Source organism: Salvelinus sp. IW2-2015, linkage group LG22 (assembly GCF_002910315.2).
Source record: "Salvelinus sp. IW2-2015 linkage group LG22, ASM291031v2, whole genome shotgun sequence".
NCBI classification, from domain to species: Eukaryota; Metazoa; Chordata; class Actinopteri; order Salmoniformes; family Salmonidae; genus Salvelinus; species Salvelinus sp. IW2-2015.
Window position 1 is genome coordinate 1,737,096 of NC_036862.1, and position 21,351 is coordinate 1,758,446.

The 21,351-nt window shown below is 41.6% G+C and overlaps 1 protein-coding gene across 1 annotated transcript in view; it reads left to right on the top strand.

The window, feature by feature from the left end:
* The window catches only part of LOC111949925 (diacylglycerol kinase delta-like), a 56,900-nt gene extending 35,677 nt beyond the window's left edge, over positions 1–21,223 (top strand). The window contains exons 20-27 of the mRNA XM_023967277.2: positions 4,649–4,783; positions 5,201–5,355; positions 5,699–5,810; positions 12,650–12,742; positions 12,870–12,989; positions 14,545–14,662; positions 15,728–15,858; positions 17,791–21,223. Coding sequence (XP_023823045.1) covers positions 4,649–4,783; positions 5,201–5,355; positions 5,699–5,810; positions 12,650–12,742; positions 12,870–12,989; positions 14,545–14,662; positions 15,728–15,858; positions 17,791–17,883 — 957 coding nt within the window. The 3' untranslated portion in view covers positions 17,884–21,223. The remainder of the gene's footprint in view (positions 1–4,648; positions 4,784–5,200; positions 5,356–5,698; positions 5,811–12,649; positions 12,743–12,869; positions 12,990–14,544; positions 14,663–15,727; positions 15,859–17,790) is intronic.
* Positions 21,224–21,351: the final 128 nt, after the last annotated feature.

Genomic DNA, 21,351 nt, shown 5'->3' on the forward strand with positions numbered 1-21,351 from the left:
GTCTAAATGACTACCGACCCGTAGCACTCATGTCTGTAGCCATAAAGTGCTTTGAAAGGCTGGTCATGGCTCACATCAACACCATTATCCCAGAAACCCTAGACCCACTCCAATTTGCATACCGCCCTAACAGATCCACAGATGATGCAATCTCTATTGCACTCCACACTGTCCTTTCACACATGGACAAAGGAACACCTATGTGAGAATGCTATTCATTGACTTCAACACCATAGTGCCCTCAAAGCTCATCAATAAGCTAAGGACCCTGGGACTAAACACCTCCCTCTACAACTGGATCCTGGACTTCCTGACGGGCCGCCCCCAGGTGGTAAGGGTAGGTAACAACACATCTGCCACGCTGATCCTCAACACAGGGGCCCCTCAGGGGTGCGTGCTCAGTCCCCTCCTGTAAAAGATTTGGCATGGGTCCTCAGATCCTCAAAAGGTTCTACAGCTGCACCATCGAGAGCATCCTGACTGGTTGCATCACTGCCTGGTATGGCAACTGCTCAGCCTCCGACCGCAAGGCACTGCAGAGGGTAGTGCGTACGGCCCATTACATCACTGGGGCCAAGCTTCCTGCCATCCAGGACCTCTATACAAGGCGCTGTCAGAGGAAGGCCCTAAAAATTGTCAGACTCCAGCCACCCTAGTCATAGACTGTTCTCTCTGCTACCGCATCGCAATCGGTACCGGAGTGCCAAGTCTAGGTCCAAGAGGCTTCTAAACAGCTTCTACCCCCAAGGCATAAGACTCCTGAACATCTAATCAAATGGCTGCCCAGACTATTTGCATTGCCCTACCCCTCTTTTACACCACTTCTGCTCGCTGTTGTTATTATCTATGCATAGTCACTTTAATAACTCTACCTACATGTACATATTACCTTAACGGACCGGTGCCCCCGCACATTGACTCTGGTCCGGTACCCCCCCTGTATATACAGTCGTGGCCAAAAGTTATGAGATTGACACAAATATAAATTTCACAAAGTCTGCTGCCTCAGTTTGTATGATGGCAATTTGCATATACTCCAGAATGTTATGAAGAGTGATCAGATGAATTGCAATTAATTGCAAAGTCCCTCTTTGCCATGCAAATGAACTGAATCCCCCCAAAACATTTCCACTGCATTTCAGCCCTGCCACAAAAGGATCAGCTGACATCATGTCAGTGATTCTCTCGTTAACACAGGTGTGAGTGTTGACGAGGACAATGCTGGAGATCACTCTGTCATGCTGATTGAGTTCAAATAACAGACTGGAAGCTTCAAAAGGAGGGTGGTGCTTGGAATCATTGTTCTTCCTCTGTCAACCATGGTTACCTGCAAGAAAACACGTGCCGTCATCATTGCTTTGTAACAAAAAGGGCTTCACAGGCAAGGATATTGCTGCCAGTAAGATTGCACCTAAATCCATCAAGAACTTCAAGGAGAGCGGTTCAATTGTTGTGAAGAAGGCTTCAGGGCACCCAAGAATGTCCAGCAAGCGCCAGGACCGTCTCCTAAAGTTGATTCAGCTGCGGGATCGGGGCACCACCAGTACAGAGCTTGCTCAGGAATGGCAGCAGGCAGGTTTGAGTGCATCTGAACGCACAGTGAGGCGAAGACTTTTGGAGGTTGGCCTGGTGTCAAGAAGGGCAGCAAAGAAGACACTTCTCTCCCGGAAAAACATCAGGCACAGACTGATATTCTGCAAAAGGTACAGGGATTGGACTGCTGAGGACTGGGGTAAAGTCATTTTCTCTGATGAATCCCCTTTCCGATTGTTTGGGGCATCCAGAAAAAATCTTGTCCGGAGAAGACAAGGTGAGCGCTACCATCAGTCCTGTGTCATGCCAACAGTAAAGCATCCTGAGACCATTCATGTGTGGGGTTGCTTCTCAGCCAAGGGAGTGGGCTCACTCACAACCTTGCCTAAGAACACAGCCATGAATAAAGAATGGTACCAACACATCCTCCGAGGAACAGTTTGGTGAGGAACAATGCCTTTTCCAGCATGATGGAGCACCTTGCCATAAGGCAAAAGTGATAACTAAGTGGCTCTGGGAACAAAACATCGATATTTTGGGTCCATGGCCAGGAAACTCCTCAGACCTTAATCCCATTGAGAACTTGTGGTCAATCCTCAAGAAGCGGGTGGATAAACAAAAACCCACAAATTCTGACAAACTCCAAGCATTGATTATGCAAGAATGGGCTGCCATCAGTCAGGATGTGGCCCAGAAGTTAATTGACAGCATGCCAGGGCGGATTGCAGAGGTCTTGAAAGAGAGGGGTCAACACTGCAAATATTGACTCTTTCCATTAACTTCATGTAATTGTCAATAAAAGCCTTTGACACTTATGAAATGCTTGTAATTATACTTCGGTATTCCATAGTAACATCTGACAAAAATATCTAAAGACACTGAAGCAGCAGACTTTGTGAAAATTAATATTTGTGTCATTCTCAAAACTTTTGGCCACGACTGTAGTCTCGCTATTGTTATTTTACTGCTGCTCTTTAATTACTTACTTTCTTATTCATTTAAAAAAAAAAAATGCATTGTTGGTTAGAGGCTCGTAAGTAAGCATTTTATTTCACTGTAAGGTCTACACCTGTTGTATTCGGCGCATGTGACTAATACAATTTTGATTTGAATATTGTATTTTGAAAAGCAGATACTGAGATTTGAATATGTATCAAATTTGAAAGAGTGATTTGTTGCAGTGAACAAGTGACTGAATTTGTTTGTTGTACTCAGTTAATTGAAAATGTGCTTTGAGTTTGAAACATGAGCCATTTTGTTGATCTGTTTAGATGTTGGTGCTTAGTTGTGAAAATTTACCACATACTTGTGAAATTTTCACCAAAGTGATTGAAAAACACAATACATTTAAATATCACTTAAACTGCTGAAAACTGATAACTACTGAACCAAAATTGTATAGTGCCTAGTTTATGTATATAGTTTGATAACTGCTGAACACTGTAAAATTCTATGTTCTTACATCATAAATTGTAATTTTTTTATTTATTTCACCTTTATTTAACCAATTGACATGCATTTGTGTTGGAAGGTTAAACAAAATAATATATGGATGTGGCTGTAAATACTACATCATCATTCTCCATCAGCCAGTGTGCTTCAATAGGACAAAGTGGAAAGAGTCACTATATGCTACCATTTTGAATGATTGTGTAGTGTACAATGCCCTGCTGAAATACCTGGGTTGAATATAAGAATATATTCCACTCATTATCTAAATTTCCTTGATGCAGTGTAAACTGAATTTGTCAAGCAGAGAGACGGGTAATACTGTATCAGTTGAAGTCACATAGAAAATGTGATTTAGTACAATGTTGCATGGGGCAGAAATGGCATACACACACACCGTGCTACATTTACATTTACATTTAAGTCATTTAGCAGACGCTCTTATCCAGAGCGACTTACAAATGCTACCACAATACCGTTATACTGTAGTCTACTGCTATACAATACCCCCACAATAACACCCTATTTTTGATGTTTTGTCTTACGTATGAAACTGTAAGACTGACATATTTCTCAACATGCTCTCAACCTGCCATTGGAAACAAATCATCAATAATGTGGTTTGCAAAAAAATATATTGTCAAGAAAAATGTCAAGTTATAGCCAAATACTGTTTGGAAAATTATATTTACCATCTACTATTCCTTCTGTTCAGCATGTCAAAAAGCACCGTTTTGAAAATAGTGCCTTGCATTTTTTGCTATTGAATTAAATGTTTCTTAAAATCACTAAATGTTGACCTGATAATTATTTGACGTATTGGTGACTAAATGAAATGGTATTTCGTGAAGAATATGTTTTTTGCATGAATGACTCGGGTGAAAGATGTGTTCAACTCCACTGAATTCACCATCAAAGGTTCTGAACATTATACAGGGGACATTACTAGTGTTATCAGTTTAGAGTTTTGTATTTCGAGTTTTGACAATCTACATCTGTAAAATGCATCAAAGTGATTGAAAACATTGAACATTGTCATTAAAGGGATAGTTCACCCAAATCACGTAATTACCCTGTAAGCAGTCTAAGGACAAGGTATGACAACAATCCACGCATTGGTTTTGTTAACCATGCCACTTTTTCCAAATGCTAACTTTTTAGCATTTGTGGCACAAATCGAATGTAAGACAATGGTACCGATATTAGAATTGTTTTGCACTTCCTGTCCAAATCATCCTAAAGTATAAAGTTACAAATAGATGTTTTGGACATGAAGCTAAATGCTAATATCGGTACCATTGACTTGCATTGGATTTGTGCCACAAATGCTAAAAAGTGTGCATTTGGAAACGGTGGCCAGGTAAGCAAAAGAAAATCATCGATTGCTGTCTTACCTTGTACGTAAACTGTTTACAGGGTAAGGAAACCAATATGTAATTTTGTAATTTGGGTGAACTATCCCTTTTGAGGGTTGTAAATGGAAGCATATACAGTGTGCGGGCCTTTCTGTTATTTTCATGTATACTTTATTAGCCCAACACTTATGTTTTTAATCATGTGCGTATGACCATGAATATGACATTGGTAGCAAATGAACAGTGTCTTTCGTTGTTTCATAGCGTACTGTCTGGTTTAATGTTTCTCCCCATCTGCTCTCCTGTTGCAGTGTCGTACAGTGAAGATCACCATCCTCGGGGATGAGGGCGTGCCGGTGCAGGTGGACGGAGAGGCCTGGGTCCAGCCCCCGGGGTACATCAAAATTATCCACAAGAACCGCACTCAGACTCTCACCAGAGACAGAGTGAGTACACATCTATGGTGTCACATTAGATGCCTTATTTCTAGGGCCTCGAGTTTTGCCTGACCAATTAGGATACAGTTTTTCCAGGTCCGGTCGTGGTCCGGACCGCCTAACATTGGCCTTCAACCTGACAAATTGAGGCTCATTCCGTGAATACGCTATTGTGTATATATTACATTAAAGTGCAAATTATCACGAAAAGGCACAGCTTCACCTTATCATATTCTGCAGTTGTAATTGACATGATTTGTTTGTATAGTATTTGTATCTGTCTTATGTAAATGTTGCCGTTATTTTGCAGTCATATGTTTACTTGACGTATCGCATCTGACTTACCACAACTATTGTTCCCTCTGGGAAGAATACGGCTATTTTATTTTATTCTATTCTATTTATCCTGTTGCCTGTTTGTCCCAGGCTTTTGAGAGCACACTGAAGTCATGGGAAGACAAGCAGAGGTGCGAGTTCCCCCGTCCGCTGCCCCAGTATGCATTGCAGCCAGAGATCGTATCCGAGGAAGAAGCCTCCCAGATCAACCTGTTTGGCCAGGCGGCCGGCGCTCTCATCCACAGGTAAGGTTACTTGAATTCATTATTAATTAATAATAGCATTAGATTAAAGCAGAGTAGAGTTAAATTCCATTTAGATTGAAACATTCGTGGAACAAAAATATTTTCTCAAATTGGAATTTCAGTTCATCTAAATGGATTTGTACCAGCCCGTGATATACAATGCCCTCAATAGGTCAATTTACGGCCAAACTATACCAGACACTCCGATGCTCCGTTTGCTGCTTCTGGCATACAGTAGCATGCCAAAAACAGCACTTACGGAACACTTGTGATATGCTTGCAGTGTAGTTTCACAGTAACATTAGATGTTCGATGTCATGACGAACTGTGTGTGTGTTCCCAGTATCCGAGAGATCGCCCAGTCCCACCACAGTATGGAGCAGGAGCTGGCCCATGCCGTCAACGCAAGCTCAAAGGCCATGGACGTGGTCTACGCCAATTCCAAGAGCACAGAGGTATGTGGGGCTCCTGTTCTACCTTTCTTTTATACCAGTCAACCAACTTCTAGTAGTACAGACGTGCCCAAAATACATGCCAAATGTGGCCGAGTGCCAATCTTTTTTGGCTCATATGGTATTCATGCCCCTTGACTTATTCCACATTTTGTTGTGTTACAGCCTGAATTCAAAATTGATTACATAAATATTTCCCTCACCCATCTACACACAATACCCCATAATGAAAAAGTGAAAACATTTTTTTTTTACATTTTAGAAAATGTATTGAAAATGTGTATTTTACACCCCTGAGTCTATACTTTGTAGAATCACTTTTGGCAGCGATGGCAGCTGTGAGTCTTTCTGGGTAAGTCTATAAGAGCTGGATTGTACAACATTTGCCCATTTTATTATTTTCTAACTTCTGGTTGTTGATCATTGCTAGACAACAATTTTCAGGTCTTGCCATAGGTTTTCAAGTAGATTTAAGTGAAAACTATAACTTGGCCACTCAGGAACGTTCACTATCTTCTGGGTAAGCAACTCCAGTGTAGATTTGGCATTGTGTTTTAGGTTATTGTCCTGCTGAAAGGTGAATTCACCTCCCAGTGTCTGGTGCCTGTGCTTCTGAAAAACTCTCCAATCCTTAATGATTACAAGCATACCCATAACATGATGCAGCCACCACTATGCTTGAAAATAGAGAGTGGTAATCAGTAATATGTTTGGGGCAAATACAATAAAACACAACACTTTGTATTCAGGACAAAAAGTGAAGTGCTTTTTTTTTGCAGGCCTAGATAAATGCATAATTTTTTTTCTGGCCTTGTGTTCTAAAAATATGTTTTTTTTTTTCATTTGAGTTCTTGAGTTCAATATAATTTCTTGTGGCAGAACCTAAGAAATGTAGTTGTGTCCTGTTGATAAATATATATTCCCCCTGTGAAGAAAGTGTAGAATTGAAGGAAATTGTTTTAAAATGTATAACAATTTTAAAATGTTTAATATAAAATACATTTGCACCCTCACTTTCAGACACTTTCAGTCTGGCGCCCATGTCTATATTATAATACCATTAAGCTACAAGCTTACGGCAGTGAATTTCAGTGCGAGTCTCCTGCTTTCACTCAATTCTCTGGTTTATGGGAGTCCTTGACTATGCAGTTGCAGCCAAATATATTGGCACACTTGCGCTTTTCTTAAATAATTCCCTATTTCTTAAAAAATCACTTTTTGGGATTTTCAACATTGCAGAACCGATTTTATTTTTGTAAACTTAAGTTTACAATTTTAATTTAGAAAAAAAAGACAAATGGCGTGGACAAAATGATTGACACTCCGTAAGCTAGTACTTTGTTACACAGCCTTTGGCCAAGATAACTGCCAACGCTTGTTGTAGTCATCAATGAGCTTGCTGCACCTTTTCTACTGACAATTTGTCCCACTTTTCAGTAGCAAACTGCTCTAATTCTTCAATATTTGAGTGGTGCCTGCCACCAAGTGCTGTTTTCAGATCTCGCCATAGGTTTTGGAAGTAGAAAGCTGCAGCAAGCTCATTGATGGCTACAAGCAGCGTTTGCATAACAATTTCTTGTTGAACATATCATTCCAAAATCATGGGCATTAATATGGAGTTGGTCCCCCCTTTGCTGCTGTAACAACCTCCACTCTTCTAGGAAGGCTTTCCACTTGAAGTTGGAACGTTGCTGCAGGGACTTGCTTCCATTCGGCCACAAGAACATTAGTGAAGTCGGCTCTGAGTTGGGCGATTAGGCCTGGCTCGCAGTCAGCGTTCCAATTCATCCCAAAGATGTTCGATGGGGTTGAGATCAGGGCTCTGTGCAGGCCAGTCAAGTTCTTCCACACCAATCTCGACAAACCATTTCTGTATGGACCTCGCTTTGTGCACGGGGGCATTATCATGCTGAAACTGGAAAGTGCCTTCCCCAAACTATTGCCACAAAGTTGGAAGTATAGAATGTCATTGTATGCTGCAGAGTTAAGATGTCCCTTCACTGGAACTAAGGGGCCTAGTCCGAAACATGAAAAACAGTCCCAGACCATTATTCCTCCTCCACCAAACTTTACAGTTGGCACTATGCATTCGTGCAGGTAGCGTTCGCCTGGCATCTGCCAAACCCAGATTCATCCATTGGACTGCCAGATGGTGAAGTGTGATTCATCACTCCAGAGAACGCGTTTCCACTGATGCAGAGTCCAAAGGTGGCGAGCTTTACACCACTCCATCTGACACTTGGCATTGCGCAAAGTGATCTTAGGCTTGTGTGCGGCTGCTCGGCCATGGAAACCCATTTCATGAAGCTCCCGACGAACAGTTCTTGTGCTGACACAGTTTGGAATTTGGTAGTGAGTGTTGCAACGCGCTTCAGCACTTGGCGGTCCCGTTCTGTGAGCTTGTGTGGCCTTCGTTGTTGCTCCTAGATGTTTCCACTTCACAATTACAGCACTTACAGTGGACCAGGGCAGCTCTAGCAGGGCGGAAATTTGACAAACTGACTTGTTGGTGGCATCCTATGACGGTGCCACTTTGAAAGTCACTGAGCTCTTCTGTATGACCATTCTACTGCTAATGTTTGTCTATGGGGATTGCATAGCTGTGTGCTCAATTTTATACACCTGTCAGCCACGGGTGTGGCTGAAATAGCCAAATCAACTATTTGAAGGGGTATCAGCATACCTTTGTATATATAGTCTATCTTAGCCAAAGGCTGTGCAACCAAGTACTAGCTCCGGGATGCCAATAATTTTGTCCATGCCATTTGTAAATTTAAATTGTGAACTTAAGTTTACAATAATACAACTGGTTCTATAATGTTTAAAATCCAATAAGGTGCGGGGACCTAAAGTTTTTCAATTTCAACTTATTCTAGAAGAAATAGGGAATTATTTATGAAAAATGCCAATATATTTGGCCGCAACAGAATGTTAGAGCTAGGTGAGTTGTAGGTTACAGAGGATACAGTAAAGTGAAGGGAGAAATGTTGATTTTGGAATTATTTGTCATGTTCCATGATGTGTCCACTCTAGCAGAGCCCTTATGGTAAAGTGACGAATATGACCTTGCATTCTTCCCCCATTGACTTGCGTATGATTCCTGATGTCATCAATGTTCCTCAGCCTATAAGAGGCTGCTCTCTAGAGAGCTCTCTGCTCTCTTTTTTTCAAGAAGATATGTTTTTTTATGACGTAAAAAAAAACATAGAGGGGGTGCCCCGCAGGAAAACACCAGAGGTGTGGCACAAAGCCCCTCTGAAATCTGAAACAAAGTCAAAACAAGACATCGGGTCGTAGGGGTTAATGTTATGGTCAGCATACTATCTCAACTGTCTTTCTCAGTCTTCCATCTGTTACTCACCCTCCTCTCTCTCAGTCCTTGATGAAGGCCCTTTTATCTTCCTCACATCTTTCTTTGTCCTTAATCATGACCTCTCTCTCCTCCACTACCTTCTTTCTTATTTAGTCTTCTAAATATCCTCAAGCCTCTGCCTCCAGTGGTCAATGGAGTCCATGACACTCCAATCAATCATTCAAATGTATTTATAGAGCCCTTCTTACATCAGCTGATGTCACAAAGTGCCTAAAACCCCAAACAGCAAGCAATGCAGGTGTAGAAGCACGGTGGCTAGGAAAAACTCCCTAAAAAGGCCGGAACCTAGGAAGAAACCTAGAGAGGAACCAGGCTATGAGGGGTGGCCAGTCCTCTTCTGGTTGTGCCCGGGTGGAGATTATAACAGAACATGGCCAAGATGTTCAAATGTTCATAGATGACCAGCAGGGTCAAATAATAATAATCACAGTGGTTCTAGAGGGTGCAAAAGGTCAGCACCTCAGGAATAAATGTCAGTTGGCTTTTCATAGCCGATAATTTAGAGTATCTCTACCTCTCTTGCTGTCTCTAGAGAGTTGAAAACAGCAGGTCTGGGACAAGGTAGCACGTCCGGTGAACAGGTCAGTGTTCCATAGCCGCAGGCAGAACAGTTGAAACTGGAGCAGCAGCACGACCAGGCGGACTGGGGACAGCAAGGAGTCATCAGGCCAGGTAGTCCTGAGGCATTGTCCTAGGACTCAGTTCCTCCGAGAGAAAGAAAGAGAGAATTAGAGAGAGTATGCTTAAATTCACACAGAACACCGGATAAGACAGGAGAAATACTCCAGATATAACAGACTGACCCTAGCACCCCGACACAAACTATTGCAGCATAAATACTGGAGGCTGAGACAGGAGGGGTCAGGAGACACTGTGGCCACGTCCAACGATACCACCGGACAGGGCCAAACAGGCAGGATATAACCCCTCCCACTTTGCCAAAGCACAGCCCACACCACTAGAGGGATATCTTCAACCACCAAATTACTATCCTGCCTGAGACGAGGCCGAGTATAGCCCATGGCACGATCTCCCCCACGGCACGAACCCAAGGGGGGGGGGGGGCGCCAACCCGGACAGGAAGATCACATCAGTGACTCAATCCACTCCATCGTTGTAACATTAGCTGTGTTCGAATACTTATACTAACCATACTATTTGTGATGTAAATTGAGTATGTAGTATGTTTATTGGTCATGGTATGGATATAGATAGTAATCCAAAAGTTCCCAGATGTCGTACTAAATTTGCCAAAATACGAAGTATACAAGCAGTGGACACTATTTCCGTGCTTTTAGGGCCCACAATGCAATTCTTCAGAAAATGTGCGTGGCTACACGTTTTCAGAATTGAAGTAAATATGCAGCTGAAGTCTGACAAGAGTGGATACAAATTCATTGCTTTAACTAATGACAAATGTTAAGAATATGTTGAGCAATGTAATTAAGGAATTTTCAAATACGTTACCTTACACCAGACATTTGGCTGACCGTTTGTTAGCTACACTATCCTTACGAACCGCATATCATTACAGCAATATGTACCGGTATGTTAGCTAGCTAGCTACCTAACATAACTGTAATGACTCTCGTCGTTGGTTGAAGGAGAGGAGGACCAAATCGCAGCGTGGTATGTATCCATATTTATTTGAATACTTTTTTTAAAGACAAACAAAACAAACAAAACGAAACCCAACGACGCTACAGTCCTGAACTTGAGAATATATAAAACACAAATAACGCACGAACAGGAACAATCACCCACAAACAAACAGTGAGAACAGCCTACCTTAATATGGTTCCCAATCAGAGACAACGTAAATCACCTGCCTCTGATTGAGAACCATATCAGGCCAATTAAACAACCCTAAACCAATGAAACACATAACATAGAATATACCCACCCAGCACACGTCCTGACCAACTAAACAAAGACTAAACAAAGGAAATAAGGTCAGGAACGTGACAATAACGTTAGTTGGCTACTCATATATCGGACTTGCCAGTATATTAACTATATGCCATCTAACTAACTACCCAACATTTATTGACTTAATTATTCACGTCTTTCTTAGCTAAGTGGTATAGTCGTTGTGCATTTACAATGGACATTGTTAATTCGCTCTGGCTGTCTACTCCCAATTTCAGAGCACTCTCGTCTGAGTGTGCCAGAGTGCATAATAACTGAAGCAGCACAGTTAGTCACCAACGGTCTGGATAACATGAAAACAGCCTAACCAGCTCTGCTAGTGCAAGTAAAATGGTCAGAGTGGGATGTTCTCTCATTTGGGTCTGGAAGTAGCTAGCAAGCTAGCCAACGTTAGCCAGTTAGCTTGGGTGCTTGACTGCTGGCGTTGTGAGGTCAGAACGCTCGCACCAACCCTACTCCCAGTGTGTGCTCTGAACACTCCGAGAACGAAACACTCCGAATTTACGAAAGGACAATCTGACAACGCTCTGAATTTACGAACGCTCAGAGCGCACTCTTTAGTGCGAACGCACCCTAGGTGTTTCTGTTTCTTCATCCTCCTCTTTCTCCCTCTTAACTACGCCCTTCTCTTTCGCAATGTCCTCGCGCACTCTCTCTCTATTTCCACATTATTTTGCACCTCGTCTCATTTCCATTTCACCACCACAGCCAGGATCGTTGCTGTCTCCTTCTCCTCAGTGACGGCTGCTCTAATCTCCTCCATCCATTCTATTTTGATTATCAAGCCATTCCGCATTAATAAATTGTAGTTCATTACTATAAATGCAAGTAGTCAACTTGCAATGACAGTCCATTCTATTATAAGTGTGTGTATGTGTGAGCGTGTACTTTTGTTTGTCTTTGCCTCTATTTGTTTGTTGTGAGAGTGCTGGGATTGTTTTAGAGGGTTGTTTAGCGTCAGTTGGCTGACCCGTTTGAGGAAGGGGAGACCTGCAGATTTGCTCATCACCATAAAGTGTCTAGGAGGATGATAGTGTATGCACAACAATGAAGCCTGCAATGTGACGATCGGAGCCATACTCTTTTCTGTAAAAATTGTAATGCTCAGCCCGAAGTGGTCGGGCTACATGACGAACACAGGCTAGAGTTTATTTTCAGAAAGGAAGAATTTGACGTTGCCCAATTTCTTTCCAAACTCTAGGGGAGAAGAGGAAATGTATTCTTTATATGAATGAACCTTAACCTTACAATGTGGCCAAGTGGTAGATATAGATGCTACAAATGCAATATATACATCTTAAATTGTAATATGTCATTTTGTTTTGCGCTTTGATGAGTTGTGTCTTGGGATTTAGCCCATATGGCCTGGGCAGTGGGCACCAAATGGTGTATGACATTTGAAATCAAATATCTACACAACCTACACACGGTAATCACACACATACAATGCACATTGTCCCCCCGCTTCTGTGGTTAACTAAATGCATCTGTGGTTTGTGTACACATGTCATTTGTTTGTGTTCATCTCTGTTCTACGCAGGGTCTGAACTGCAGTGTTGTGGTTCAGATGGTCAGCAACGTCAAGGCCCTTCACAGTGAGACAGATCTGCTACTGGCAGGCAAGATGTGCCTGGTAAGTCTCAAAGCTGCTGTCTGTCTGCCTGTCGGTGTGTCTGTCTGCCTGTGTACAGCTGCCTGCGTCTATTTCTTTTGGGGGGGGGGTCAATATGTTTTTTTTGTAAATACGAATGTCTTCCCAGCAGTTGGACCCTCCACAGAAGGAGCAGTTGACTGAAGCCCTGGGCACTGTGGCTCAGCAGCTACGCAGACTGTCAGACATACCCTGGCTGTGTCAGCTCATCGAACCTGGGGATGATGAGGTAGATCTAGATGCCACCACACACACTATTCACACCAGCCACTTACCTCTGTGTTTTTCAATCTTAGGTCCTAGGGACCCACAGGAGAGTACGTCCCAGTCCAGTAATACCACACCTGATTTAACCCATTACACTTGTGGGAATTGGCCTATATGGATAGGGCTACATTGAAATGTTTCTTACAGAAGTGGAAATATGGAAATAATCTATAACCATGGTAACAGTTAAAAGGGAACAGTTTGGAGATTATGGGGAAATTATTAGACTAAAGGTGACAACACAACAGTTTACCTGACACAAGACCGAATCCAAACATTATACAGTTAATTTTATGTGCATTTTACATTTACTGTACTTTTTACATTTGCTGTACTTTGACACATTTTTTTGATAACAAAATCTGAAAATACTCTGGATACATTCAGTAAAATATAAAAAAAAATAATTACAAGGGTTTGAGTGAGAGGTCTAACTGGTGATTCCAAGTGGTCACCCTTCTCCAAAGTAACTTCAATGCACTTTTATGACTCAAAGAACAGTCTTCAACTATAAGGTGTTTTTTTGATCTCTCCTACCTGTGCCGTTGAGGAGCTATAGTAATCACACTTGTGGTTGTTTTCTTTGGAACACAACCCTGCATCCCTGCCTTTACACAATTACTGTTGCTTACACAGTCCAAAAATGGTCCATTTTAAATCGCAATCTGGGTCAGGTGGGCATAATTTGAAAGCTTGTTCTAATGCCAACATGACTAGCTAAATTATAAAATACTCTCTTACATTGTTAGGCTTTCACAAGGCAATTCAGAGAAGCAGATGGTAATTTTGGTGCGTATAGAATGGAGTCCTAGGTGCATTCAGATGCGTGGTCTGTGGCAAATCTTCGTCACAATACAGCAAAACAGCCTCATTCTATTCGGGACAACCTAGGGTATAACGCCATGTCATATTGTAACTGTACATCAAACAAATTGATCGTAAACTTTTGAAACTGTATATTACATGAGTTTTATGATATGGAAATGTGAAGTGCACATTTGGACTCGCGGGTGTTTTGGCTTGCTTGTCGGACATCAAAGCGGTATATATTATAATCGACAACGTCTCATCTTTCGAGTCCTCGCGATTTACAGCACTTCCCTCACTTAGACAACAATAAATGTGGAAAAGTTGCCCAATTAGCGGGAGGGATGGGGGCCACTTCATAGTCGCACGGTGCTCAAGTTCAGAACGGCTGTCAGTCAAAACCCATACAGATCTGCGAAGTGGAGACCCTGACGTCATGTATGACACGTTACTGTGCAGCCACTGTGTTCCAATTTAGGCTCTTATCAGTGTCCAAATCTGCAATTTTCAACCTGTATATGGGTACGAGTGGAAAGGGCTACCTAATCAAGGTCTTGATGATTGATTCATTTAATCAGGTCGGTGTGTTAGCGCTAGGCTAGAGTAAAACTGTTCACCTCTGTGGGTCAATAGTACTGGACAGTCTGTATCACCTAATGTCTAACCTGTCTGTCTGGCTGTCTTTCTTTAACCTGTCTGTGTTTCTGCAGGGACACCTGGCTGATTTCTCCAAGCGTAGCCGCAGTGCCAAGTTTTGTCTCGTCCCCAAGTTCAAGAAGGACAAAAACAACAAGAACAAGGAGGCCTGTGCCACTCTCACACTGCCAGGTACTATCTACCTCTCTTTTTCTCGCACTCTCTCTCTCTCTCTCTCTCTCAGCAATTAGTCTGGAACACTCTGGGTTGAATAATGTTTGGATGATGACAAATCAGGGTCAAATCTCTTTGAAAATCACGTTCAATTCTATCTGAGGTCGACACAACCTTCCACACACCACCGATCTCTCTTCTGATTGGTTAACCGAATCAACACCTTCGCCCTGATTGGCTATCATAAGCAGAGCTCCTGGCCCAGTGGCTCCAGGTAGAACGTATACGTAGATCTATGATCAGCTTACCCTGATCTTAACTTAAACCATTAAAAGTTAAAAACCACAAAACTGCAGTGGTTGAAAAAGTACCCAAAAGTTACTCAAGTAAAAGTTGAAGTCACCCAGTAAAATACTACTTGAGTAAAAGTCTAAAAGCATTTGGTTCTAAATATACTTAAGTTTCAAAAGTAAAAGTATAAATAATTTCAAATTGCTTATATTAAGCAAAGCAGAAGGCACCATTTTCTTGTTTTTAAAATTGACAAATGATGCATTTGTGTTTAGTAAGTCCACCAGATCAGAGGCAGTAGGGATGACCAGGGATGTTCTCTTGATAAGTGTGTGAATTGGACAATTTTCCTGTCCTGTTAAGCATTCAAAATGTAACGAGTACTGTACATGTCATGGAAAATGTAGGGAGTAAGGAAGTAGATGGAATGTAGTGAAGTAAAAGTAAAAGTTGCCCAAAATATAAATAGTAAAGTACAAATACCCCCAAAAACTGCTTAAGAAGTACTTTAAAGTATTTTTACTTAAGTACTTTACACCACTGCAAAACTGACCTTAGATCAGCATCTTCTGACAATCTAAACTTACCCTGGCCCAGTTTATGGGCTGTAGTAGGTCAAAGTTCCCCTTAACCACTGATACAGGGTCATAAATTTTTTCTTCCCCCTAATGGTCAATGTTAGTATTGACGGTAGGTTCATCTGACCCTAGAGCTGCGGTTAAGGGTTGTGGCGTCTCTCTGTGGTGTCTGTCCATGGTGTTGGGGGTCTGAAGGGAGTCTTGCTTTCTGCAGTGCACCAGTGGGGCACAGAGGAGGTAGCCGCCTGGCTGGAGCTCATCTGTCTCACCGAGTACAAGGAGATCTTTATTGGGCACGACGTGCGCGGCGCCGAGCTGCTGCACCTGGAGAGGAGGGACCTCAAGGTACTGCACACATACAGGCTGTCCCAAATATCTCTCCTTCCTCCCAAAGTGTGCACTTGTTTACTTCCCTTCACTCATTTGAAAGGAAATAGTGGCATAAGAAACTCCCACTAGGCCATGCCTCCACCAATCCAATGGTTTTAGGTTTGTGGGAGGTAGTGAACGAGCAGTGATGGTGAGTAGAGAACCAAATGTAGTTCAACTATCAATTTAATTACATTTTGCTGTAGCTTGGTTGTAGTTTAACTAAATTCAAATCTTGGTAGTGTTTTCAGTAGTTTTTTGCCATGTAGCTAACTACTGGAACTATAATGAACCTTTTTTTGCAAAAAGAACTGAAAATATGGGTAAAGTAGGCAAGATTTCCTTTTTCGGCATCAGACCTGCCTAATTTTCACTTGAAACATAGTTTTTTGTGTTTAAAAGGCTAAATTACACATTATGTTAGCATCTGACAATTTGTGCAATTTGTAATCTATAACATTTTCAATATCATTTTTCAAAGTATACTGAACAATTTTTTTTTTTAAAGCAACATGTAAAGTGGACCCATGTTTCATGAGCTGAAATAAAAGATCTCAGAAATGTTCCATATATACACAAAGCAAATTTCTCTCAAATTTTGTGCACAAATTTGTTTACATTCCTGTTAGGGAGCATTTCTACTTTGCCAAGATAATTTATCCACCTGACAGGTGTGGTATATCAAGAAGCTGATTAAACAGCATGATCATTACACAGGTGTACCTTGTGCTTGGGAAAATAAAAGCCCACTCTAAAATGTACAGTTTTGTCACACAACACAATGCCACAGATGTCTAAAGTTTTGAGGGAGCGTGCAATTGGCATGCTGACTGCAGGAATGTCCACCAGAGCTGTTGCCAGAGATTTTAATGATAATTTCTCTACCATATGCCGCATCACGATAATGTACGGCCCCATGTCGCAAGGATCTTTACACAATTCCTGGAAGCTTAAAATGTCGCAGTTATTCCATGGCCTGCATACTTGCCTGACATGTCACCCATTGAGCATGCTTGGGATGCTTTGGATCGACGTATACGACAGTGTGTTCCAGTTCCTGCCAATATCCAGCAACTTCGAACAGCCATTGAAGAGGAGTGGGACAACATTCCACAGGCCACAATCAACAGTCTGATCAACTCTATATGAAGAAGATGTGTCACACTGCATAAGGCAAATGGTGGTCACACCAGACACTGACTGATTTTCTGATCCATGCCCCTACCTTTTTTTTTTAGTATGTGTGACCAACAGATGTATATCTGTATTCCCAGTTATGTGAAATCCATAGATTAGGCCTTAATGAATTTATTTAAATTGACTGATTTCCTTATATGAACTAACTCGACAATCTTTTCAAATTTTTGCATCTTACATTTATATCTTTGTTCAATATAGTTAGAGTAGATAAAAGTTAAGAATTTGAAGTTAGGATAGCCTGAACATGTGGTGTCTCTAAATTGTTGCATAAAATGTTTTGTTCAGTATAGTTTGGATGTAGTTTACTACTTTTTCAAAGTAACTTTTAGTTAAGTGAACTATGTTCCTTAAGGTCAGCTTCATTTCTTCCATTGCGAAGTCATTTGTAGCTTGGTAAACTATATTTTCAGAGTAGCTTCCCCAACACTGTGAACGAGTGCACACGTCATGTGAAAGGAGATATTATTGGGACAAACCCGTTGTTTCAGGTAGAGCTTTCTTATGTTTCACTACTCTGGGGCTTTACCATGAGTGTTTGATTTTACTCCCTCGTCGTTGATTTAAATGATTTATAGTCTATATAGAGCTTGGAGTTTTCCCTGCTAGGTGACGTCTGGGGGAAAAAACGACATGTTACATTGGTCCATATGTGTGCCTTGGTGTTTGTTCTAATGTGTGTGTGTGTGTGTGTCCGTCCGTCCAATGCAGGACTTGGGGGTGACGAAGGTTGGCCACATGAAGCGTATCCTCCAGGGTATCAGAGTGTTGAGTCGCAGCAGCAGCACTGCCAGCGAAGCCTAGGCTCTCTCCAGTACGTCTGTGTGTGCTGCACCAGACCCTCTACCCAAACTGACTGTACCCAGCCGCGGTGAACAGCTTGAACGCAATGGGACCAACAACTCACTTACCTTAACCTCTATACACTCAAATATGGATTTGAGTTTAGTCAACCAATCAGATTAAACACAGTGCCTTTCTTCACTCTCCACCTCGGCAGCGTCCGGGAGCAACCAACTGAACTGCAAACGGGAGGCCAAACCACTATTTTATTTTATATTTTTTAATGAACCTTTATTTAACTAGGCAAGTCAGTTAAGAACAAATTCTTATTTTCAATGATGGCCTAGGAACAGTAGGTTAACTGCCTTGTTCAGGGGCAGAACAACAGATGTTTACCTTGTCAGCTTGGGGAATCGATCTATCAACCTTTTGGTTACTGGACAAATGTTCTAACCAGGCTACCTGCCGCCCCTAGTCTTTGCTGCCCCGTGTAAGGAGGGGAGGGGTGTTCAATGACGTCAGTTGAGAGAGGAAAGTCAGGAGAGATTGCACGGAATCCAGTCGGGCTGACTACCAGGAACAAAGCCTGCCGACAGAAACTCAACTACCCACAATGCCTTATCAACAAACCAGTGCCAGACTCCACCAATTAATGTTAGACCAATTTAACAATTTCTTAGGGCTAAGACACCCAACTTCCGGTGAAACTGGAGGGTGCGCAATTCAAATAAATAATTGTAAATATGATGGATTTTAAACATTTATGTACATATAAGTGTCTTATATTGGCTGAAAGCTTAAATTCTTGTTAATCTAACTGCACTGTCCGATTTACAGTAGCTATTACAGCGGAAACATGCCATGCGATTGTTTGAGGACAGCGCCCCACATCAAAATGTTTTTTCCACCGGCACAGGTTTCATACATTCACATATAACGATTAAATATTCACTTACTTTTTGAAAATCTTCCGCTGATTTGTCATCCAAAGGGTCCCAGCTATAACATGTAGTGTCGTTTTGTTAGATAAAATCCAGTTTAGTTGGCGCCATCGATTTGAGTAATCCACTCGTTCAACTTGCAGAGAAAGGAATCCAAAAATCTACCCCTAAACTTTGTTTCAACAAGTCACAATACATTTCTATTTACTCCTCAGATACCTTAAAATGTAATCAAACTATAATGTTTATTTCAGAAAGAAGTATGTTCAATAGGAAACCGTTTTAGTAGGTGCGTAATGTCTTTATGGCGCTCAAACACAAATTTCCGAGACTGTGTCTCTCTACTAAAACTGATATTTCTTATTTGTTTTTGAAGTTACAAGCCTGAAACCTTGAACATAGACTGCTGACACCCTGTGGGAGCCATAGGAATTGCATACAGGTAGCTAGTTTTCAATATGACCTTTCTCTTGCATTTCTAAGAGGATGGTCTCTCTCTCAAAAAAAAATCTGGTTGGGTTTTCTTTGGATTTTCTCCTACCATATCTATTGTTATATTCTCCTATATTATTTTAACATTTCTACAAACTTCAAAGTGTTTTCTGTCCAATGGTACCAATTATATGCATATCCTGGCTTCAGGGCCTGAGCTACAGGTAGTTTACGTTTGGCACATCATTCAGACAGGAAGTGGAGAAATAAGGGGCCTAGCCCTAAAGTTTTAATTCAATCGTTGATACATTTTAGAAGCTTGTTAGCCAAGTCAAGAAAGATGTAGAAACTAGCAAGGCTTCATCTCGAATGACACCCTATTCCTCATATAGTGCACTATTTTTGACTAGAGCTTCATAGGCCTCTGGTCAAGAGGTAATGTAGTGCATGGGGGATACTAGGAGGTGTCTTTTGAGCTGCACAACATATGGGGGCAGCTCAAAGACTATATTTCCATAGTTTCCACTGACTGGATCATAGAAAAGACTGATGGAACAGTTTTTTGTATTGAAATATGCATCTATTTATTTCTTATATGCATTGTACCGGATATGTTGTCCCAGAGTTTGAATGTGTTTGAACCAAGATATTTCTGAAAATGACGTGGGATGCCAGGTACTGTAATATGCTCCCAAAACCAAAAGAGAAAGACTGGAAGAGGTCTGAACTACAAGGATAAGCAGTGACAATCAACCAATCACTCTAATGAATCGAACCATGTGCATGTGTCATTTCTTTCTCTGTATGTCTCTCCTCATCCGTGTCCTTTTTATACAGATTACAATTTCAACTACCTAGGTTGAATGTGGGGCTGGTAAACTAGACGACCTTGCTTAGAGCGTGAAGGGCCCCCGATGGTCGTGTTCAGTAGCGCACTCCATAGTGAAACGTTTGACAAGGAAAAACAAAGATCTCTGTTCTTATCAGAGATTCAGGTAGTCTCCCTGTTTCAAAATATTTCCCACCGACTGAACAACACTTATTATGTATTGTATGGAAAAGCCAAACTCAACCATGTCTTACATAATCTACAAACTGTCACATATCGGGCAGGTCTGAGGGTCTGTGGAGCACGTTTCGGCACTCTTTGGGGTTAAGTAGAGTTACAGTAGATCTGTGTCACATTTTTCAAACAATGAACACTGCTTTAAGATTATTCTCCTCGGTGAATGTAGTTTCCCAGACCCAGATTAAGCCTACTTCTGGATTAGATAGGCACACTTAATGGAGAATATACCTCAGAAGTGCTTTTTAGTTCAGGAGTAGACTCAATCTGGGTCCAAGAAACCGGACGGTAATGCTTAGAGCCTCTAGTTTTTCCTGACCATGTTATATCCTGAAACTCAACCACTAGCCCCTACCCCCGTTGGCACTTGTGTAGATCTGAGAGGATTGGATAGGAAAATAAGCAACATGGTGGTAGCTCAGTTTTGCCCTCTGACGGGCCAGGTGGAATTGTCGCCAATTGCTCTTACCTATCCTCTTAGGTCTGCACAAATGAATAAGAGGTAGGGGGTTTATTTTGGATTCAGGGAATATCTAGGGTATAATAAGTAGGCCCAGTGTACTTCCTGGTCAAGTACCTGGGTCAGGAGAAACTCTTTGGCCTAGTCATGTTCTCTCCCGCTCAGTCTTGTGTGGATGTCAGAGTTGTGTTTTATGTTCTCATTATTATGGTCTGTACGGTCATATCATTTCCCTCCTCACTACCTTTGGGGTTGTCCCTTTTTTCTTTGCTTGTCCTGAATCGTGAACCCCTGGGAAGTGGTCTCTAACGTTCCAGTACTTATTGATAATTTATACGTTAGAAATAATACTGAATGCTATACCTCTCTTTTCCATGTACATAACCCCAACGCCCTGGGCTGTAATATGTCTGTCTTGTACAGTGAAATACCACCATCCTGTAATAAAAATTGTCTGTGTGAGTTGGGTCTTTGGATATGTTTCTTTAGTAATTTCCTTCACGTGGATTACATTCAAGATTTAAATTGTTTCAAAATGTTTAGTTCGTAAATTGAAGGTGAAACATTGTGCTGAATATTCCCGGGCCACA